Raw genomic sequence first — 22,643 nt, 5'->3', positions numbered from 1 at the left:
AAATGGGCTAAAACTTCCCGGGCAAAAAATTGGACAAACCGCTCAATGGATTTCGGTGTTATTGGTGTCTATGGAAAGCTCTCGACGAGTAGATGAGTTTAGACACAAGACCCGGTCCGATTAGTGGCCGAATCGGCCGGATTTCGGCCGGGAAGACGAAGCGGCGCGCTTGCACGTCGCGTCGCTTCGGGCGCCATTTTCCGGCGTTCCAGGCTGTGGCCGGTGGGCTGGGGCAGTGGGATGGCGCCGTGGCCGGGGTGGCGGGGAGGGCGCGGCAAGGGGAGGAGGGAGGAGAGAGAAAACGGGAGAGAAGGGGAGGGAGGTCGCGACCCGCGCGGGGAGGAGTAAGAAAAAGAAGAAGACCGGCTCGATTTGACCGGTCCGGTTCGATTCGGCCGGTTCGATTTAGGATATAAAATTTTGAATTTTTACTTTGCCTTGGGATCGAAAATGAGATCCAAAAATTTCGAAAAAATTCTAGAAAACTTAGAAAAATTTGTAGACTCCAAATATATTTTTAGTTTTACCACGTGGTATTTAAATAATTTTTTAAAAATCATCAAAGTTTATATTTTCGGAAAATCGAACCCGATCTTTAAAATCCGAAAAATTTCAAATAATTTCTTAAAATTTAAATAAAATTAAAATATCAATAATACTCATAAAATTATAAAATTTAAAATTTTGGGGTGTTACAATTTTATTAATTAAAATTTAACTTCACTTAAAAACATTTTAGTGTTATTAAAAAATCTTAAATTCATAAAGTTAATGCATGCTTTCTTATTGGTTTATCTATAGATTATAATCTAGATGTTAAATTTCAACCATATATTGCCCACTCCAAAAGTTGATGGTTGGAATTTTAAAAGTTAGTATTTTATTTTTATAATTAAAGTAAAAATTATATAAGCTAGAAATTTCATTTTTTTTAATTCAAAAGTAGATTTTATAATCATATGTCATCAAATTTTAGAATATTTATAAAAGTACATTTATTAGTAATTTATTAATAAAAAATAGTTTTATTTATATTTTAATATAGCCATACATTTAAATAGTGTTAAAATTATAAAAATATAATAATTTCTATAATTAGTTAGTCTAGATTAAAATGGAAACTTTTTTATATATTTTATCTCTTAAATTTTGCATAAAATGATATATATATTTTATAAAATAATTATTGTAAAATATTATTAAATTTAATTAATTAATTTAATATAATGTCTCTATCACATAAATTGATTTATGAAATTATTATTTATATATGTATATTAATGTACATATCATTAAGTTCATTAATCTAATATATTTTATACAAAGTAATTATTTTACAAAAAGTTAGTATCAATTTATGATACAAAACATAAAAATTTTATAAAATTTTAAATTTTCTATTTTTTCAAAATAAAATAATCATAAAAATATCTTATATATATATATATATTTATTAAGCATCATTTATCAAAATTTATTAATGATCTCTGCTATTTTTTTAAATAATAATGAGAAAATATAAATAAATAAATATGGTTCTTTAAAGAAAATGAGAAATTATGAATTGACCATTCTAAATTAAAATTTCAAAAATTTCAAAAAAAAAAAAAATTAAAAAGGGCACATCCGAAACTTGGCCCACACATGACCCCTTCCCCCTATAGCCTACTCGGCTACTCACCTTGGCCCTGGGTTTTTACTTTATAGGGATAGAAAGCAAAGAGGAGAAAGCTTCGGAACTTGCAATTCCCTTCTTGCTTCCTCTCCTCAACATATACCCACAACGGAATTACCAAGCGGAAGACCTTCTCTTATATTTAATCTCGTTGTCTCTCTTTTTGAGCTTCTTCTCCCTCTCTCTGTAGTCGGTAGCTAATAAATGGCGGCGTCTCAAGGCAGTCTTCTCCTCCAAAAGCAGCTCAAAGGTCAACGTCCGACAACCGAAAGAACCAACCAACCAAAATTTGCCTTTTCCTTTTTCGTTTTCGAATTGGGTTTTCTTTCTTTGTAAAAAAGTTATGATTTTTAATTATTGATTTGCAGATCTCTGCAAGAAACCCGTTGATGGATTCTCTGCGGGTTTAGTCGATGAGAACAATGTATTTGAATGGAGTGTTTCAATTATGGGACCCCCTGATACCTTATAGTGAGCACCAATTCTTTTATATATCTTTTGTGAATTTAAAGTTTGGGGTTTTAAATATCCTGTGAATTTTTCTTTTTACCTTTGAATTCTGTTTAGGAGTGTTAGATTGTCTGACTGATTATAGGTCTAGCCTCTTTTGTGCGGATGTGTTGGATATTCTTCTTATTTGTTTTACGATGGAATTTTAATGTGGCTGATTGATTTTGTTTTCAGGGTTTATGGGTTTTTGTCTTGGGGACGATTAGATTGAACCCATACTGGTTTTGGCCTTATCATTGTTAAAATATTCAAATTTTTGTATCTTTGAAGTTTGAACTGCAGTAATTATTGATTTTGATTATGATCTTAACACCCTTCTTGAGAAGCTAGTGCTTAGCCTTGGTATTGATTAGTCACTTAGTTTATTTGATTATCTGACTTTGATTATTGGGTATAGCCTCTTTGCTGCGCATGTTTGTTGGATATTCTTGTTATTTGTTTTATGATGGAAATTCAATGTGACTGATTGACTTATTGGGTTTTGTTTTGGGGGCGATTAGATTGAACGTATACTGCTTGTGGCCTTGTCATTGTTAAAATTTACATTTTTCTTGTTAGAATAATCGAAGTTTGAACTCCAGTGATTATTGATTTTGATTATGGTCTTAACACCCTTCTTGAGAAGCTAGCAGTTACAGGTTCTAATCTTTGTATATATTGTTCACTTAGATTATTTGATCACCTAATGAAGCCATCTATGAATTTATTTGCTTTTGGGCTTTGTTGCTATAGTATGTTTTGTGATAATCCAGACATGAGGCTTATAGAGTGGTACTTATCTGTTTATATAAAAATATATAAAACACAACTGAGCTTCCAGAAGTGTAACTTAATATTTTGTTTTATGGACAACTGTATCCAGAGCTTCCATGACAAGCAAATCTGTTGTGTTTTGGATAATGAGGACTGAAATACGTTATTTACTAACAATCAATCCTCTTGTTGCAGCGAAGGTGGGTTCTTTAGTGCCATCATGAGCTTTCCACAGAACTATCCCATCAGTCCTCCAACTGTAAGATTCACTACAGAGGTGTGGCACCCAAATGGTGTGTACTTTGGTTCTTAATTTTCCTGTTTTAGTTGTATGTTAACAATTTAAATTGGTGCATGCCTGAAAGCATGCATATTTGAGATGATCAAACTGGTAAAATGTTGTCACCTATTAACAGTTTACCCAGATGGAAAGGTTTGCATATCAATTCTTCATCCACCTGGCGATGACCCAAATGGCTATGAGCTTGCGACTGAGCGATGGAGTCCAGTCCACACAGTATGTGATGCTATTGTGTTTTTGTGTTGTTGCATTTATCATTGATATTTCTGGTTTGAGATAAATATGTTGACTTTTTTTTTACCTGCTTTTGGTTTTGCCAATTGACTATTGGGTGGATTATGTGCTTACTGCTTTGGTTATATTTGTTTATGTCTTTTCCTTATGGTTGCTTGTTCTCTTTGTTTGTATTTGTTGTGAATTCTAGAAGCTGCGCAGTAATTATGGCCTCACGTTATTCATGAAATATGTTGTTTTCTACTGCTTAATAATCTAACCATTGGACGGCTGCAATTATTTGGATAAGCCATCTTGCAGTTCTGATTACTTCATTCGTGGATGAGGATGAGTGCCAGCAGAGATATGCATATGGTAACTCTTTGCTTCATGCATGTTTTTAATCAACTTTCTGGCGTGATCATCTGATGGCTGTTCTGATTGGCAGTGCATCTTGATGATGGGCAACTGTAAGGACGGAAACTTGAAATGACTGCAGGACTGAATTTCACATCAGCTCTTAGGGGCTTAATTGTAGCCCAGATTGAGGTGCACTTTCCTGAGCTCTGGCACGACTGTAGTTTAAAAGAGATTGCTTGGGTTAGGATTCCTTAATATTGTAAACCCATCCTATGCATGGGAAACTAGAGCAGCCAATTTGTGAAGGAAAAGGAGATTGGTAGTGATGTTGATATGGTAAATGTTGGAATGAAAGTGATTTTTTTTTACTTAATTCATCTTTGTTTCTTTGCCCAAAGGGAGGAGCTAATGAAGGTCGGAAAATCAGAAAAGAACTTTGTGAAGCAGGATGGGTGGAGAGTAATATTTTCCTTTGCGGCAGACATTGATGGTGTATATCTTTCTGTATCATGAAGTGAATTCATCATTACGCTCTAAAGATGACTACAAATAAACGTTCCAATTGGCAGTGATGTTATGAAGGAGTAGTTGCTAAGAACAAATTTAACTGTTGAAGGAATACATCTAACTCGCCATTTGCATGAGAGGAAATTCAAGAAGTAAAGTTTGAAATATTTCATAGCATTAGATTGATATCACATGCTGCATTTTATTTTGTTGATGTATGACTTTGACCTGATCCTGACAAGTAATTAACTGCTAAGTATTTCTTATTATACTAATTTTTCTTTTCTTTTCTTTTTAATCAGGTTGCATGTTTTCTCTAAATCTTTTTGTAGTACTTGGTCGGCCAACTGGTCTCATTGCCTTTTGCTATTCATTGTCCTGTTACTAAATCTATTTAATTTTTTTTTCTAATGTGATTCTAATTTGCAGGTCGAAAGCATTGTTTTGAGCATCATATCAATGCTTTCAAGTCCTAACGATGAGTCTCCTGCCAATGTTGACGCTGCGGTAAGTATAAGATATCATTTATTTTGGTTAAAGATGCCTTTTCACAATCGCTTTTGAGGTTTGTTTCTTTGCTAGGGCTTGATGTGGTGAATTTAAGATTCTATGACTTCAGAAAATTATATGAATATTTTAAGATAGGATTTACGAATATAATGGATTATTGATATGAGAAAAATATGGGATTTAATATTAAATATTATACATGAATTTTAAGACTAAATGCAATCATTGCAATTGATGAACCATTGCCATCATTGCTTGTGGTGAACCTCCAATGTTGTCACCATTGATCTAACCATCACTCCAACCAATGAAGCACCACTACTTCATCACTATCTCAACCTTCTCTACTATCATTTGGCCATCATCAGTGGGTCATTTCCAATAGGGTGAACAATCAGTAAAACAACCTATAAACAGTCAATTCAGCAATTTTTACAGTAGTGAAATACAACGTATTTTGAGATTTTTAAACTTGAAGGACAAAAATTAGAAGTCTTGTCATTTATAAGTTCTTATGATTCAAAAATTCTGGGTATTACTCGTAAAGGATTCCCAAGAATATTGTCTCTTTTTTTTTTTTTTTTTTTTTTTCGGAATTCTGCAGTGGATTTATTAATTTAGTTGCCACCTTTGTCATATCAGAGTAGATATAACTGCATTCATATGTGTACATGACATTGCGCATATTGGAGCTTCCATAGTGGCATTGACTGTCCATTTTAATCAGTTTCTTGGTGATTACGCATACAATGATCAATTTTTCCCTTTCTTGTTCTGGTTTATTCGTATGCCTCATTGCTAACACTTCTGGATTGTATATCTGTAGAAACAATGGAGAGATAGCAAGGAGGAGTTCAGGAAGAGAGTGAGTCGATGCGTGAGAAAATCTCAGGAAATGTTGTGATCTGATGAACTGCTGCATTGCTTGCTGCTGAACATCTTCAATCAAGAGAGGGAGTGGTGGCCATCAACCATATAGTGAATCATGTAAAATTCTATTAACTTTTTGTTATCAATCCATTATAACCTTAATCCTTTTTGCTCATCTTTGAGCAATAAGTGTTAGTATGAACTTGAATGAACCTAAATTGGTTTCCTCAAAACTTGAAAGAGTTTTAAATAATAGGTATTCTTCTTCTTCTTCAATTTTGCTCACATAAAGAACAAAACTGAAAATTTTCATCATTCTGCAACTAGACTGCTATACTATGATCAGGATGAATCAAAGAACTGAGTCATTATTGGCAACAATGATGATGACAAGTCGACGACGACGACGTGGCAGAAACAATATTCATCTTTGGAGTTTACAGAAATTTTCTTAGGTTTTGGTCTTGTTCATTTATATACTATTTGGGTATCTGCAATAATAGATTTTGTATTGAGCCCTCAAAGTGGCTTCTCAGTTGAAGTCTATAAATGTGTGATTTAAGCACATATTCTACCACTTTATGAAACACATTACACTAATGGTAGGCGCACTTGGAAAGTAACATTTAAAGAGAGAATTTTATCCTTTCATATGAATTTTAATGGTTTTAAAATTTTATTTTTTGAAGCTTTAATTTATATTAAAAAATAAATATAATTTTTTTCTTTTTGAGAAATATACTTATCTAGTCTTATTAGGATTACTCATCAGGATAAAAATTTTAAAATATTAATAACATAAAACTCAATAATAAAATATTAACTTGTCTCAAAATAAAAATAGAAAAGACCATTAGTTGCTTTTCCCCTAATAATTTGATGGATTTAAAAGAGTAATTGTGAAAGAGATTGGAAGCCAAAAAGTAAAGAAGAAAAGGAAAGTAGGGGCCTTTTGAGGAGAAAAAACTCTTACCCTGGTTTGAATCCTTAATTGTGCAGAGAAAATGAAGAGAAAATAATTCTAGTTATAATGTTTGATAGATTTTTACAACATAAAATAAATTTGAGCAGGGAAGAATTTTTTTTTTTTTTTTTTTGCCCCTTCTCCCCATTTCTCCCGTCCGAACTCTACATTTCCCCCAACCAAACAATGCTTAAAAAAAGGACTGCCCCCTAAACAAGCGTAATCCAAATTCACACTTGCACAGCAACAACCGAAGGAGACGAGAAAACAATACAAACCTACCCACCCACTGCAACCACATATGCCATATCCACTTGAATGTCGTAGAGCGTGACTTTTAATACCTAAAACTCTTTAATTATAATTTAAATATTTTAATTCTTTTAGAATATTAAACAGCTTTTTTTTTTAATTAAATTATGTCAATTATTCATTTTTACAATATTTTATTAGTTATTTTTGTTAATGATGAAATTTTGATTAATGAAATTCAATATTATTGTTTATGCCAGCTCAAAAGGCATAAGTGAGCCTTAAAGAGTTCTACCACCTCCTTTCTCGATGACTTTATGTGATAGCCTGCTGTTTCATTATTTTTAGGGTCTGAATTGATAGCCTCGTTCAAAAGAGACGATGACCGAACCAAATAAATCAAATTAATTTATTTTAATTTAATAATTTAATTTAATTTTTAAAATAATTTGATTCGATTTGATTTTAAATATTAAAAATTGTGATTATTTTAATTTGATTTGATTTTTAAAAAAAAAAATTAATTGAACAGAATTAAATCAAATTATTTTATTAATTTTTAAATTAATTTATTTTTATATAAAATTTATTAATTATATATAATTATATATATAAATTATTTAATTTTATTAATTAAAATTATTAGATTCAGATCAAAATTAAAATCATATCAAATAACATAAAAATTAAGTATAAATTAAAAAATTCATCAAAACTCAAAACGATCGATTTGAATCGAATATAATCAAAATAAAGCACTTTGAATCGATTTAATTTTTTATTTATTTTAATTTAATTTTTAAAATATAATAATTTAATTGTGATAATTTAATTTAATTTAATTCAATTTAAATCAAATGCTCAAACTTAACCGGTGAATAGCATAGCAAGAGTGTAAGTAACGTTATGCTGTTGGGTCATTGTATTCGAGTTGGGTCTTTAGCTACATCTCGGTTTGTTTTTCATTCAGAGGCTTGGGTTGTATTTTTTAACCATTTGTTTGTATCCTTTAACAGGAAAATAAAGAGAAATTAAGGAGGAAAAATTTTTTTTAATTTATTTAATATTATTTAAATAAATTATTAAAATATAAAATAAATTTAATTTCTCTCTTAAAAAAATAATTATTAGAGGAATATTTAAATATTTTAATAATTATTTTTTTTATTCCTTAATAATTTGAAAAAAAAATATTTTGAGTTAAAATTTTTATTTCTTTTCTTTCATTTTTTTTTAATTTTTTCTTTATTTTAAGTCCAAATAAAAAAAATTTTAAAGAAATTAACCCAAATTTTCTTAAATAAATAAGAATTTGTTCAATTGACACAAGGCTGTAAAGCAAACGATCGCAGGGTGAAGTGGAATTTGGCAATTCGTTGTGGCAGAAAGGCACAATATACGCTCACACTTGACAGAAGCGCGTGAGTGTACAATTGCTTGGCAGCGGATAAAAAGCAAAGCAAAGCCAGAAAGCAGCAAGGATTTTGATAAAAAGAGCAGAAAAAGGAATGGAAAGGAAAGGAAGAAGAAGAAGAAGGACAGAGAAGGGAAAGATGGTTTAGTAGTTAAACCCCATCATTGCTGCTGCTTCTATTTTCTCTCTAACCAAACACACCCTTTCTAATCATCTATTCTCTCACCAACACCACGCACATTCTTTCTTTCTTTCTTTCTTTCTTTCTTTCTTTTCCCACCTTCCTTCACGTTTCCTTCCTTCACCTTTTCTCTTTCTTTCCTTCCGCTTTCTCACAAATCCCATATGAAACTCTTGCTATGTCCCGTGACTCCAACTCTACCTTCTTCGCTCTCTACCCTTTCTTCTCTTTTCATCTCATGAGTAATCCTTTTTCTCTGTTTTGCTTCTATTTTCTGCTCAAATTTACCATCACCACCATCATCAAGGATCATGCTGTCTCCGCAGCCCCTCCGTAACGGCGAGACCCCGTCGCCCCACCCGCGGATCCCGCCTCCACACTTCCATTCCACTGTATCCGTACAGAAGCTCAAACGATTCAACTCACTGATTCTGGTGTTCCGACTCGCTACTTTTTGCTTCTCTCTCACCTCTGCTGTTTTCACGCTCACTAACTCCAGAGGATCCGATTCCCCTCATTGGTATGATTTCGACGCTTTCAGGTATCAAAATCTATGCCTTCTAATCTTTTTCCTTTGTAAAATTCCTTCCTCGTCCCTGTTTGGTTGCTCAGAAAATGTTTCCTTACGTTTCTGGACCTTTGGGTTTTCAAAATTTTAAAAATTTTCCTTTAATTCAAATTCTTTTTGTTCCCGCTATTGTCATTTTCAATTTTAAATCACCTTAAAGCTGTAAACTGTGGTGTCAGACATTAATAATCCATAATATATATATTTTTTTAAAATCAAATTTTCCTTTCCATTCCTTCATTTTCTCAGCAACCGAACTAAGCATTACTACTCTTCAGTTTCTTTTAAACTAAATTTTAATACAAATTGAATCTGCAGATACGTTTTCGCTGCAAATGCAATCGTCACTCTCTACTCTCTTTTCGAAATGGCCGCCTCCGTCTGGGAAATTTCCAGAGGCGCCACTCTCTTCCCCGAAGTTCTCCAAGTCTGGTTCGACTTCGGCCATGATCAGGTAAAACTAAAATTACACACATCATCAAAAGCTGTATCTTTCTCCTAGGGTTTTGAAATCAGTGAGAGCTCTAATGGCGTATTTTTGTGCGTGTAGGTGTTCGCATACCTGCTGTTGTCGGCTAACTCGGCGGGGACGGCGCTGGCGAGGACGCTGAAGGGCGGTGACACGTGTACGGTTAGCAATGCATTCTGCGTGCAATCGTATATTGCGATTTCCTTGGGATTTGCTGGGTTTGCGTTCTTAGGGTTATCGTCCTTGCTCTCGGGTTTTCGGGTCGTATGTTTTATTATCAACGGCTCTCGATTTCATCTTTAGATTTTGATTAGATGGAGACTTTAGAAGATTTTTTAAACTTTTTTACTTTTGGCCGTGTGAGATAGGGGACTGATACGGTGTGACAGTGTGTCGTATTGTAATTTTCTTTTCTTTTTTTTTTTTCAGTTTGTACTTTTTTATGACTGGTGTACATGGGATTTTTTTTTTCTGTATTCTTTCTTTGTGTATTATTTTACTAACTAATTAATTAGCTTGAAGATCTTGCAAATTTTAATTAATATGATTGATTAGTTTGTTATTATCGGTGATAATTGTGAGAATGATGAAATTCTTTTCTTTTTGTTTCACGATAAATATTTATTTATTTTTTTTTTTTTAATGCTTGTTTTTATTAAAAAAATTTCTTTAAAAAAAATCTTTCTCAAAAGAAAAAGTTATAAATTTTAATAATTTTATTAAGATACTAATATTTATATATATATATAATTAAATAATAAAAAAATATTTTTATAAAAATAATTTTACATAAAATAACTTTTTTATAGTAAATATTTTTATAATAAATATTATACAAATATTTACTATAAAAAAGTTATTTTATGTAAAATAAAAGAATTTTAAATTTTAACTTGCTTTTTGCTAATTACCCGAATCAGAGTGAGCAAAGCCTAATCTAAGATTACCGATTCTTGTTCGTACTAAGTTGAGAGTACTATAATTGATGGAGGGTGCATAATCACGCTAACAATGACGTCTTAAACTTTCGAAGGCTAAAATATTCTCCATGTTTTCGAGATGCTTCTCAAATTTCTCATTGACAAGAGAGGAATTTTCGCAACGGACCTACTCTTATAAACAGAGTTAGATTTTTGAACTTGTTAAGACACTCCATTAATCAAGATTAACCAATAAGAGAGACAAGATTCACTTCATTAATCAAGATTGACCCAGAAGCGAGATAATATAGTGATTATTATTATTATTACTATTATTATTATTATTACTTATTGTGAGTGGACCCCTAGAAATTCCAACACTACGGTGAAAAAGTTAGGGCCTAACACTCAACATGAAAATGTAGAAATCCCTAGAAATTCCTTCTCTTGATGCTACTTGTGCTGTTAATGCATATTGAAAGTCTTGGAACTGTCATGAACATGATTATAAAGATAAAAATTCCCTGCAAATTTGACAAAGCACTTGTAAAAGTAGCCAATTACCTGCACATAGAAAGCATCCCAATTTTCAAAGGGAAAAAAAGGAAAAAAAAATCTGATCATAGAGAAAGTGCACACCTTTTCTCATAATCATTTCCACTAAGTATTGATGTTTATCATCTCCCAACCAGCCATCCCCACTCAAACACCATATCCCACATGAACTAATGATAATGAATTTGTTCATATAATAAAGTAGTATTTGTTATCAGAATAAATACCTAGAATGGTAAAGATTTTTTTACTTAATATGGTGCACAAAGAAAAATCTTTAGTAGGCTAAATGCTTAAACAACTTTGATTTCAATGAAGATGACTATAAAGCATTCACGCAATGATGATAACAACTAGGAAATATATTGAAGGCTAAAATTTCCATGACAGCAGAACTAAAAATATTGACATGGTTTAACCATGCAAGTGTCATTCAGCCTCTGATCTAAGAAACAACAGTTTCAATTGCCTTCATATTTTGGGTCAGCCATCACATAATGATAAGCTATCACCAGGACAAATATAAAAATGCCAAGAAAATTGGCAAAAAATCCCAGGTCTTGATCATCAAACATCTGCAAAAACATAAACAAAATCCAAATTTATCAGCACCGAAGCTCATTTAATTTGTTATTTTATCTTTATCAAGAAAAATGGCAATGAACTTGCTTACGCTTACAATTTCACAATCTTAAGGAGAATATGAACTCCTATGATGAACAAGGGTACTGACTAATGTAATAAACGCAAATTAATGAAAGCACTGAAAATAAGTTATCCAACATTAAATCTGTGGACACACTTGCGTGTCTGTGTCTGGGGTCCCCAAAAGCAATTCCTCTACAATCCCACCAAACCTTCATGGGGATCCAAACACAGGAAGGCAAAATGTGCAAGCATCCAGAAAAGTCTGAGAACCGATTTCAGGATTCTAAACCAACATTACGAAATTCAAAGCAATTTCACTGACTTCAACTAAAGAACAATACGCAATGCCTCAGTGTAGTAGCATTAGCATATCACACTTATTTCAGACACATTAAAAACAAATACATATACCCTTAAATTAGGAAATGTGAATTCACAAAAAAAGTTATTGAAATTGAGCAATGCTGAAATCAACACATCCCAGATCCCAGATGACAGATTCACTATAAAAGAAGGGAAGCGATCGCAGTGGGATTAGAACCCACGACCTTTAGATCCGGAGTCTAAAGCGATATCCACTCCGCTATGCGATCGCGTGTTCATATGATTTTCTCTTTACAATTTAAATGGCACTTGAAAATCACTAAAACCCACAGAAGAAAAACGCAACAATTCTCAACCCCAATCCCAAAAGAGAGAAAACGTAATTCGAATAAATTCCAAACGATCAGAAAATGAATCCAAAAAACAGCTTAAATGCCATTATTTGATCCAAAACACAACACAATCAGATCTCTGATAAGATCCGAGTGTCTAGCACTGGATGAAGAGAAAATGAGAGATCACGGAAGTTACCTTTTTGCTGATTCGGGGGGGAAAGAAGCCGAAGCAGTGAGTAGATCTCGATAACCAGAGAGTAAAGCGTCTCCTCTCTCTCGACGTGGAGGTTTTTGCAGAGGACCCGGAGAGTTTACTAAAGAGGAAACTGTGCCCTATACTAGCTTTTTATTCTGACTAAATTACTATTTAGTCATTAAATTTTAATAAAATAATTATTTGACATATACTTTAAAAATATACTATTTAATTATTATATCATTAACTTTTTTATTAATTCATAGATTTTAATATTAACCAAATTAATATTTAATATTTTTATTTTAATAAAATTAATTAATTAATATCTATATTTTAAAAACACTATAATTTACTTTTTTATTTCAATTAATAAATTTATATTTTTTAATTATTTAAGTATTTTTATTAATTTCAATATCATTTATGTGTTTAATTTATTACAAAATAATTTTTTTGATTTATTGCGTTAATTACGTAAAGATTTAAGAGAGTTTATTAATTTTTTTTTTTACAAATAATTTGTATTGTTTTTCATTAAAAGATGAAAAATATGGAAAGAATAAGAAAGGGTATGGATATATGGAGAAAAACATAAAGAGAAGCAAAGAAAGGCAAGAAAAAAATAAATAAGAGATAATTAGAATAATTTGAGTATAAAAAATTAAAAAAAAAGTAAATAACATAAGTGTGTAATTAAATTACATGATGTAATAATTATATAGAGGGACTAAATATAATTTGACTTACATTAAATTTGTTGATTAATGTAAAATTTAATAAAATACTAAACAATTAAATGAAAATGTAAATATTAAATAATTAATTTTAATAAAATATGAAAATTAAATAATAATTTTCTCCTTTATTATTGCTGGATCAAACACGTGGATAGCCCATGAGATTTAGATTTTCTTTTCTCCATTGCTCCCTGGACTGGACCCATCAACATCAGGCTGGGTTCCTCTACTGCCGTCAAAGCTTGTTTTAAAACTTATATATTTCCTAAATATTTATATTTATTTAATATAAGTTTTTTTAATTAATATAAGTTAATACAATCTCTCTTTTTTTACTAGAAAATAAAAATAAATAAAAGCAAATACATTTAATAAAAATAATAAGACACTTGCAACCTTAGAGGTTATAGATTATATAAAAGAACAAAAACAACTAGATAAAAGATGTGGTGTTAAAAAAAAAAAAAAAAAAGATGTGGCTGCTGGGATTCGAGCCCAGGTCTCCACGGCCACAACGTGGAATTCTCACCACTAAACTACAGCCACTGAGTGGCAACTTCCTCTAAATTATCATTACTTCTCATATCCTGTAGTTACAAAAAGATTCTGAAACCAGAGCAACCTTGAGAGAAGCACTAAACCAATTTAAATTCCAAAACATTTTTATGAATTGTTTCAAGTTCTTTTGTTTACTTGAACTAAACATTTTTATGAATTGTTTCAAGTTCTTTTGTTTACTTGAACTAAGTGTTTAAGTCAGAGCCGATATGGGCATGGCTTCTCTATTGACAAGGTGTTGCAACTCTGCATTTGGGGATCAGTTTAACTTCAACTGATCACCTTACCTTCCTATATAAATTTTGAGTGCCTATATTTGAGTGTAGACATTGCTCTCTTATAATTTCTTTTGATATATTTCCAAACGTTGAAGAAGTATTAACTGGGACACCAGGGCCAAAGTCAGAGTTTCATATATTCTTGCCTCTCAATGCCATACAGATGCTACTTCATACCTTTCATTTCTTGGTTTGCCCTGGTGTTATATGTAATTGGCTTGTACAATTTTCTTTGCCATGTACTTCCCCAAATATTCGTATCCATGGAAGTATAGAGCTTCAATTTCTGCTCTTTTTCCACTTTGAATCATTAATGCCAATTCTTCCCTGTGGCTCTCCTGTCAAGTAACCATATCACTTGTTAAATATGCTTGTTTTTTTCATTATCATAATTTGAATATAAATAAAATAAAGCTAGGACTAAGATCATTAAATACAACTGTACGGGTAAAATTTCGGAGGACATCAAGCTGTTAGCAATCTGCAGGTCCCGTGGCTTCAACTGGACTAGTGATTCTTCAGGTATTAGCTGTAGATCACCCCCTCGCAGTCCCAACCACTTTACATTGCAGGCTGGACAAAGGAAGAAACCATTGAATAAAATCCTGGGCAAACAGACAATGATAAAATTTGGAATGATACTGGCAAGAAAGCACCATATCTGTATGCCTCCAGACCCATCCCTATGCTTCCAAACTTGAAGGTGCACAGTATAGCTAATCCTGCTGGGTTCCTTAAAAAAGTTTCAAGAAATCATTTGCCAGCATGACTCTCTGTTATATGACAATTGCTCGGAGTAGAAGAATAGAAGATCATATGTACCAGTCAACCAGTGCCAAAATTGGCAATTCAGGGAAAGTGCGGCTCATTCGGTGAAGAAAAAACCTATAGTTAAAACTAGTATTACTTGTAACATATCTTAAATGCTGTTTTCTAATCTTTGTCAATTGTTCATGAGATACCTTGTGGCTATATCAGGGTACCCTTTAGCTGTAATGAGAATGCTAGGGATGTGATTGAACACACGATCCTCTGCCAACCGCTGGAATATTGCATGCTGCAAAATTCAAGAATATTAAAGCTTGGAAACTGGAAAGCCATTGTATAATGTTCACGGAAGAGCAACTATGACAAAAAAATACCTTCTCCACCACAATGATGTAACGTGCATCTGTTTTCATAAGCAATTTGTCCAACATATTCAAGTCACCAGAAATGGCATACCCAGAAGATCCACATTCAGCACAATCCACAACTTCTTGGTTTGGTTCCTATCATGTTTCATACAGAACAAAAACCAGGAATAAGATTGATAAATGATCATGCCTAATGTAAAGAATGCAGCTATAGACTTCTGATAAGCATCATTTTGCTGAATTAGTCACAAACATAATGCCAAAGGTAAAATTAGGCACCTGAAGCAACAAGCGCCCAGCAACAACTCCTCTGCTAGAGGCCATGATTCCAAGACTATAACGGCTGCATCGAAGCAAGGCTACAACATCTATGGCGCGCACAAAGAAAATCATGAGTATTCTATTCTATGAATTAAGAAATAATAAGAAGACCAATGAAGGTTCAGAAATAAGGAGAGAAGAGACCTTGGATTGTCCTATTAACCTGCAACTGAGATGAGAAATATTCAGGTGAAACACAAAGCAACTTGTAAAAGAGCTCTCTCTGTGTGACCCTCTTTTCTTGAACCAGAATCAAAAAGCAAACCTCCATCACCTTCCAAACTAAACTAGCAGAAAAAGGATTTCGGTTCAAGTTAATGCAAAAATGAAGAAGAAACAAATAGAAAAGATTTTGGGTAGTACCTCTAACAAACGCCTTAGCTGCATTGGCTCTCATGAGAGACCTTGTACAAAATGAATGAGAGAGGAAAACCCACGAAAGATCAGTCAACAATCCACGACTTACTCTGCTATTACTCGAATTCCTTTTTATCTACTCATTTGAAAAGGAAGCTCCACTTAACTTAATCTTCAGCATAAAATCTTTAAGAAGAAAAATTCAATCAGAAAATGTGATTGGATACCAGAGGAAGATCGGAGATTGCAGGATCAGGAGAAGTCAAGATCCTGAGAAAATTGAGCACTGCGACTTCGATTCTGGCCCGAACCTTATGAATTTACTCAAAATTGAGAAAAAAAATAGATAAACAAAACAGTTTTGATAAAAGTGAAACTGGGGCTTAATAGCGCGATGATTACCTCAGAGGGAGTGAGGATATCGGCGTAGCAGAGTTGTTGATCGGAAAAGAACTTCAGCGATGACCTTCTCAGATTTTCCATTATCTTTAACTTCTTCTTTTGATCTGCGGAATTCAGAGAGAAATTGCCAATATTGGGGTGGCTCCAACACGCGCTACTTGTGCGCGCGAGAAGAAATGATTTTGAATTTGGCTTTTTTTTTTTCCTGAAACCGGGAATTATAAAAGAAGTCTCTAAGAGCCTTTGAAGCCAAAGCATGGGCAGTTTTATTAGCATTTCGTCTAACAAAAATGAAAGAAACCGACTGTAATGATCTTGAGAGGATTTGTATGTCTCTGATGATTTCCTGAATCTCAACTGGACTTGGGTTCCTTGGATGGCGTTGATAACCACTTGAGAATCCCCTTCTATTATCACTCTCTGGAAACCTTTTGAGCAGGCTAACTGTACAGCTTCCCTACAAGCCATACATTCAAGAATTAATGGGGAAGAGATGGCTCCAAGCACGAGGGACCCCTGAACGATCTCTAGCCACTACTGCAATTGATCTCCCACATTCACGCATATTTGTGGCAGCATCAAAGTTTAATTTCATGACATTAACTGGGGGAGGAGGAAAGACTATCATATCAATAGAGGATTCTCAGCAGCTGGACCTGCAGAAGGAGAATTATTGGCATTGTTGAATTCTTTAAGGTAGTGAATAGCTGTTGCTATCACATCTTGGTAAGAAAGATTTTTATGGTTGAAGATAAAGCTGTTTTTGCACTTCCAAATCGACCAGAGCATAAACACGCACAATTGAATCAACTTGTTGCCGTCCAATTGATGGTTCAGATGCACTAGAATCTCTGTCCACAGGTCCATGGTCGTAGAACCCTGTAAATGGTTTGCTCTTAATTGGAGAGGGGAGTTCAACCATACTTCGATAGCCTAAATGGAGCCAAAGAAAAGATGTTTAGCTGATTCTACTTCACCACTACTGCACATTCTTTAGGAAGATTAGGAAGCCTACTGTGGAGTTTTGCATTTGTGGGATGATTGTCTTGAAGCAAACGCCAAAGAAAGCAGGCAAGCTTTTCCGTCCCAAGAAGTGCCATTAACATGAGATGAGACACCCAAACCACATTGGTTTCGGCTTTACAGATGTTTGATTTAGTCATAAATTAATTTCACTAGTTATAAATTTTAAAAATAAATTTACTCATTATTTTTAATATTTTTTATTTTTTAAATATGTTATATTTATAAGATGATTTAATTAAATAAATATTTTATCATATTAATTTTATTTAATTTTTAAAATTTTATTATATCTTTTATTTAATAACTCAATTTTACATTTGTACTTAATATGTTATTTTTAACTTTTTATTCAAATTGATTTAAAAGTTTCAATTTAAACTCAATTTTCTAAAAAATTAAAGAAATTGAGTTCATTAATTTCTTAATTTAAATTAAGAAATTTAATAAAAAATTAATAATTAAAAAAAAACTTCATACACTTCATCCAATCATATGGATGAGTACACTTTCACAATTTTTGTTTGGATAAAAGCTCATTCTTTGTCTTTGAACTTTGTTTTTTTAATCCATATTTAATTTTTATTTATAAATTTTTTATTCAATTTATCAAAAACTTTTGATTTAAGTTTAAATTAATTCTCCTTTTATAAAAGTATTGTATAAATTATTCTTTAAATATTTTTAATATTAATTAACAAAAATTATGGGTTAATTACTTTCGTAGGGAAGAGACTAATTTAACCTTAAATTTAAAGATTTAGATTAATTAGGTTAAAAACTTGAAAATGGACAAAATTAAACATGAACACAAATTTAGGAGAAAAATGAACTTTATTCTATTTTTGTTTTATTTGAGATATAACTGTAATTTTATGTTTATAAAAAAATATTTAGTAATTATTTAAAATGTTAAAAAAGACACTATTTTAATATTTATCATAGGATTATATTTTTTTAACTGATTTTTATTTTAACATGCGTTATACATTAATTTACTTGTTATATGAATCGTGATTTAAATTTTTTTATATAATTTTTTTTAAATATAATATAATATTATCATTATATATTATTTTTAATAGTTAATTAAATTTAGTTATTTATTATCATTACTGTATTTTATTTCTAATTAAAATAGATTTAAAAAAGTTATAAGAAAATAAAATTAATAAGTTATATTACTTTATTTGATTAAAATTTATAAGTAAAATATATGAAATAGAATTTTTAATATATATTATTTTAGTTATTAAAATATTATAAATAAAATACCATAAATATGATATGGGAATAGGAATATTTTGATTTTATAAATTAAAATTTATTATTTATTAAAACTTATTTTCAAAATAGTTTCAGTTTTTTTTAATGAAGTTATTATAGTTCATTAAAATAAATATTGTATGAAAAAAATGTGTTTTATTTCTTGATTTTATCTTATTGCAATAAGAATTTTAGAACTAATAATTTTTTTATAAAAACATTTTTTTATTTTTTTAAATAATAAAAATAATAAAGGATGTTTTCGAAAATTCTAATATTCTTTCATCCCTTTTTTTTTTTACTTCTTGCTATTATACTTAATTTTTTAATTTTTGAGAATTTTAACTTGATTTTAAATATTTTTTTAGTGAGTAATGAAAATTGAAATAGATTAACAGTCAAAATTGTGAGTGGAAGACAAATCAACAATTAAAACTACATCACGTTAATTTATTTAAATCAATTTAGACTATAAGTTAAAAAAAAAACTTTTAAAATCATGCTAAAATTGTTAAAAAAATTAGTGACGATAATATTTGGAAGGTTAATATGCATTATTGGCGATGAGTTATTTATCTGTCGTTATAAATATGTTTGTTTTATATTTTTATAAATAATAGATAGATTAATAATAATTTTTATTTATTTGTTTCATGTTTTAAATAATTACTTTTTGTAAAATTTTATATTTAATTGAAGTTAAATACAAGTAGAATTAAAAATTTTAAATTTATGTGAACTCTAAAAATTAAGAATTCTAATTTTATACAACCTTTAATATTTATTTCAATAATAAAAATATAATTATAATTAATAGATAGATAAATATTAATTTTTATTTTTTTATTTATCAATTTCTTATTTTAGTTAATTATTTATTCTAAAATTTTATATTTAACTGAGTTAAATATAAGTAGGATTAAGAATTTTAAATTTATACAAATTTTAAAATTAATTTTAATAATAAAAATATAATTATAATTAATTTAAAAAATAAAAAGGCAATTTGAATAAAGCTAGTGTTCCTTTCCTTCAAACATTTATATACAATATAAATTTATTTAGTTATTTATATCTTAAATTTAAAATAATTTTTTTAATAATATAATTAAATAAATCATAACTTTTGATTAATTATAAAATAAAAATATATTAATTAACATATTTAGTAATTTTTTAAGGAATATTTAACAATTATTATCATTACAAAATTTAAAAATTATGTTTATTAATCATAAAAAATTATACGCTTCTTTACACTAATTTTATAAAATTCATATGTTCAATAAAAAAAAAAATATCTAATCTAACTATAGATTGGGAGGAATGTGTTTCTCTCTTACTACACTATTCCTTTTTTTTTTTTTATTGTTTCAAGGAATATATATTGACCGAATAAATTCAAACCTTTATGTTTGTAATTTATTATATTTAAAATTTTTATTTTTTATAATTTAATAATAACTTTTTAAATTAAAAAAATTATTTAAATTTTAAAAATTAATTTGAGAATTTTGATTTTTTATACTTAAATTGTGATGTGACCATTTACAATAGAATTTAATTTTAATATTTTTGGACTCTAATTAATTAATGAGTCTAAAATGTTAAATTAAATTACTAATTTAATGTGACCGGATTCATAGCCCAAGTTGATAGAAACTAATAGTCAATGAGTATTAATTATGTATAGTTATATTAATTAAAGGTATCAGTATATTCATTGGACAATTAGAAATATTCATTGTCTAAAAATATATATAAAAGATGAGCATGAAATGAAGTCGTGAGAAAATAGTAAAGAAGTGTGAGTGGGTTGTTATGGAGTTAGTGGGTAATTTTTAATAGTTGTTGGTGGTTATGGGAGGCTATGGACAATGGGCTAGTGGAGAGGAAAATGTGACAAGCAGTGGAAGTGGTAACCACTAAACTTGCCCATAAAGCAAACTTTTTCCTATAAATAAATGTGTTGTGTTTAAGAAATAAAATACATAAAAATAACTAAACAATTAATCAATACCTGACAGACACAATATCTTAACTCAAATATTCTCTAGTTTAACAATCTCTTCATATTTTCAAGCAATTTTTTACTTTTCAGTATAGCATCAGATTCAATTGTAGTTGTTATTTTCAATTCAGGCAATCAATTTCCAATTCTTCAGCAAATATTTCCATTCTTGTAGTCAATCCTTTCACTCTTCAATGCAATTTATAATTTCCTATTTATATTATAGTTCTTACAATTTAACTCTTTAATTTTTTGGCAAGCTAGTTTTTAATTTTTTTTGCAAATATTTACATTTTCAAGTAAATCAACTTTTTAATTTTCCAAAACTCTCATTTATTTTTTTTTTTCACATATAAGCAATTTACTTTTTCTTTCAATTAAGTGCAAATTTTAATTTTATGCATAAAATTACTTTTTGAAGCAATCAATCATAATAAGTCTTTACTTTTCAAGTATAATATTTACTCTTTTATACAAAAATGATCTCTTAATTTATTAACATTCAATTACAATTCTCAAATTTTTCAAGTTGATCCGGAAGAAATATTGACAAAGTGCATACTAGTAGAGCCAAGGAATCCAAGAGAGAATTTAAACATCTATTTCTCATCAATTGCTATGATTAGAAGTCAGAGCAGTGCAAATACACTTATAAATGGGATTATACGTGATCTTGGTATGCCCGCAATCCAACTTTCACGTGCAAAAAGATCATATCCACCTTTGATACATGCAAATTTAATAAAATCAATTTCATGCGGAAACAATGATATACTATGTTATATTTTTCTAAATTTTTACATAGCATATCATATCATATGACAATCCATATATAAAAAGTTAAAATAATTTTTAAAATTTAAATAAAAAATTTTTAATTTTAAAATTATAATTAAATTATTTAAAATTAAAAAAATTAAATATAATATTTAAATTTATGTAGTCAATAAACCTTATTTTGATATTAAATTTATATTAAGTAAAAAGAAATAAATATCAAATTACATCATTATTTTGTTTTTTATTTTAAATAATTAAACTATTTATATTTCTTTTTCCCATTTTATGGGTTGGATCTGACGCGGAGGATAAGGCTGGCACGTAGAACCTGATAGACTGCCCCTTGACTTGGCATCTCAAATTTAGAAAATGAGTTGGATCACGCGTGGCAAATATTTTCTAGGAAAGTATGGCTTGCCGATTTGCAATGACGGTGAGAACTAATAATCGTCTGTTCCGTATACCACTTTATTACCCGTGGACCAACCCAATCCAAACGTTGATTGGCTCTTGTTTTCCACTTTTTAATTTTTTATGACTTCAAGTCCTTTTACACTCTTATTTTATTACACTTCAAAAACTTTTATTTTTCAATATATTTTTGCTAAAGGAAATATTTCATCATTTAAATGTCTATAGATTATTGACCTAGTAACCAGAACGAAATAAGTTAATCACATGATTAAAAATTAATTTTTAATTTAATAAATATTTAATAAGTTTGATAATAATTAATAATCTACATAATTAAAAATTAAGGATTATAATATGTTGTGTATTTTAAAAAAAATTATATAATATAACTGATGTATGATTATAATGAAACTATCACAACCAATTATTTCAATAAATAGTTGTGTATATATTAATTGTACTAAATAAAAATTTTTATTTTTAGTATTTAATTCAAATTAGATATTAAATAGATTTAAATTTTAAAAAATTAATATAATATTTATAAATTTTTATATATTATATTTTAAATATATATAATTTAAATATTTTATAAAATTATTAAATTTTAAAATATAAATTATTAATAAAAAGCATATTTTTTAAAATTATTAATAATAATAGTTAAAGTATTATTTAAATAATAATAATAACAAATTTGACAAGAATTTAAAGAGTTTAAAATAAATTTTAATCAAATTTAAAATAAATTTAAATAATAAATAATTATAAATATATTTAAAAAAATAAAATTTTTTAATATATTTAACTTAAATTTAAATTTAAATTTGAG

At 29.6% G+C, this 22,643-nt stretch overlaps 4 protein-coding genes and 2 non-coding genes across 9 annotated transcripts; 2 read left to right on the top strand and 4 right to left on the bottom strand.

Moving 5' to 3' along the window:
- The first annotated feature begins 1,711 nt into the window (after positions 1–1,711).
- LOC110658646 (ubiquitin-conjugating enzyme E2 14) lies at positions 1,712–5,970 on the top strand. Of its 2 annotated transcripts, XM_021816356.2 has the most exons (6): positions 1,718–1,925; positions 2,044–2,146; positions 3,134–3,231; positions 3,355–3,455; positions 4,749–4,826; positions 5,656–5,970. In XM_021816356.2, the coding sequence occupies exons 1-6, from the start codon at positions 1,880–1,882 to the stop codon at positions 5,731–5,733; spliced, it is 504 nt and encodes a 167-aa protein (XP_021672048.1). In that variant the 5' UTR covers positions 1,718–1,879; the 3' UTR covers positions 5,734–5,970. The 2 variants fall into 2 exon arrangements, with proteins under 2 accessions (XP_057989558.1, XP_021672048.1); XM_058133575.1 differs by lacking the exons at positions 4,749–4,826; positions 5,656–5,970 and adding an exon at positions 3,664–3,787 and having other exon boundaries at positions 1,712–1,925.
- A 2,334-nt stretch (positions 5,971–8,304) lies between these two features.
- Positions 8,305–10,089, top strand: LOC110658647 (CASP-like protein 4C1). Its single transcript, XM_021816357.2, has 3 exons — positions 8,305–9,051; positions 9,397–9,532; positions 9,629–10,089. Exons 1-3 carry the CDS (start codon positions 8,822–8,824, stop codon positions 9,848–9,850), a joined length of 588 nt encoding a protein of 195 aa, XP_021672049.2. The 5' UTR covers positions 8,305–8,821; the 3' UTR covers positions 9,851–10,089.
- A 1,277-nt stretch (positions 10,090–11,366) lies between these two features.
- LOC110658645 (dolichyl-diphosphooligosaccharide--protein glycosyltransferase subunit 4A) lies at positions 11,367–12,683 on the bottom strand. Its single transcript, XM_021816355.2, has 2 exons — positions 12,526–12,683; positions 11,367–11,597 (listed from the first exon to the last, which is right to left on the bottom strand). The coding sequence occupies exon 2, from the start codon at positions 11,595–11,597 to the stop codon at positions 11,484–11,486; it is 114 nt and encodes a 37-aa protein (XP_021672047.1). The 5' UTR covers positions 12,526–12,683; the 3' UTR covers positions 11,367–11,483.
- Positions 12,191–12,263, bottom strand: TRNAR-CCG (transfer RNA arginine (anticodon CCG)). The gene has a single exon. It is a non-coding gene; the product is annotated as a tRNA-Arg (tRNA).
- A 1,056-nt stretch (positions 12,684–13,739) lies between the features above and the next one.
- TRNAH-GUG (transfer RNA histidin (anticodon GUG)) lies at positions 13,740–13,811 on the bottom strand. Its single transcript has one exon. It is a non-coding gene; the product is annotated as a tRNA-His (tRNA).
- A 160-nt stretch (positions 13,812–13,971) lies between these two features.
- On the bottom strand, positions 13,972–17,425 carry LOC110658644 (meiotic recombination protein SPO11-2). 3 transcript variants are annotated; one of them, XM_058133573.1, is made up of 12 exons: positions 16,318–17,425; positions 16,143–16,226; positions 15,922–16,051; positions 15,703–15,840; positions 15,517–15,605; positions 15,244–15,372; positions 15,064–15,158; positions 14,924–14,986; positions 14,758–14,834; positions 14,547–14,674; positions 14,279–14,439; positions 13,972–14,205 (listed from the first exon to the last, which is right to left on the bottom strand). In XM_058133573.1, the coding sequence occupies exons 1-11, from the start codon at positions 16,783–16,785 to the stop codon at positions 14,305–14,307; spliced, it is 1,536 nt and encodes a 511-aa protein (XP_057989556.1). In that variant the 5' UTR covers positions 16,786–17,425; the 3' UTR covers positions 13,972–14,205; positions 14,279–14,304. The 3 variants fall into 3 exon arrangements, with proteins under 3 accessions (XP_057989556.1, XP_057989557.1, XP_057989555.1); XM_058133574.1 differs by having other exon boundaries at positions 13,972–14,439; positions 14,539–14,674; XM_058133572.1 differs by having other exon boundaries at positions 13,972–14,439.
- Positions 17,426–22,643: the final 5,218 nt, after the last annotated feature.

Source organism: Hevea brasiliensis, chromosome 14, assembly GCF_030052815.1.
Source record: "Hevea brasiliensis isolate MT/VB/25A 57/8 chromosome 14, ASM3005281v1, whole genome shotgun sequence".
NCBI classification, from domain to species: Eukaryota; Viridiplantae; Streptophyta; class Magnoliopsida; order Malpighiales; family Euphorbiaceae; genus Hevea; species Hevea brasiliensis.
This window is presented reverse-complemented; position numbering and strand designations above follow the sequence as displayed.

Bases quoted from the DNA above. Each gene is read 5' to 3' on its own strand.
- LOC110658646 (XM_021816356.2), top strand. From the start codon at position 1,880: ATGGCGGCGTCTCAAGGCAGTCTTCTCCTCCAAAAGCAGCTCAAAG. The intron at 2,147-3,133 runs GTGAGCACCAAT...CTCTTGTTGCAG, and splicing joins GGACCCCCTGATACCTTATA to CGAAGGTGGGTTCTTTAGTG. The intron at 3,232-3,354 runs GTGTGTACTTTG...ACCTATTAACAG, and splicing joins AGAGGTGTGGCACCCAAATG to TTTACCCAGATGGAAAGGTT.
- LOC110658647 (XM_021816357.2), top strand. From the start codon at position 8,822: ATGCTGTCTCCGCAGCCCCTCCGTAACGGCGAGACCCCGTCGCCCCAC. The intron at 9,052-9,396 runs GTATCAAAATCT...TTGAATCTGCAG, and splicing joins TATGATTTCGACGCTTTCAG to ATACGTTTTCGCTGCAAATG. The intron at 9,533-9,628 runs GTAAAACTAAAA...TTGTGCGTGTAG, and splicing joins TCGACTTCGGCCATGATCAG to GTGTTCGCATACCTGCTGTT.
- LOC110658645 (XM_021816355.2), bottom strand. From the start codon at position 11,597: ATGTTTGATGATCAAGACCTGGGATTTTTTGCCAATTTTCTTGGCATT.
- LOC110658644 (XM_058133572.1), bottom strand. From the start codon at position 16,785: ATGGCTTGTAGGGAAGCTGTACAGTTAGCCTGCTCAAAAGGTTTCCAG. The intron at 16,227-16,317 runs GTAATCATCGCG...TAAATTCATAAG, and splicing joins ATATCCTCACTCCCTCTGAG to GTTCGGGCCAGAATCGAAGT. The intron at 14,440-14,546 runs GTACAGTTGTAT...GTTACTTGACAG, and splicing joins TGTCCTCCGAAATTTTACCC to GAGAGCCACAGGGAAGAATT.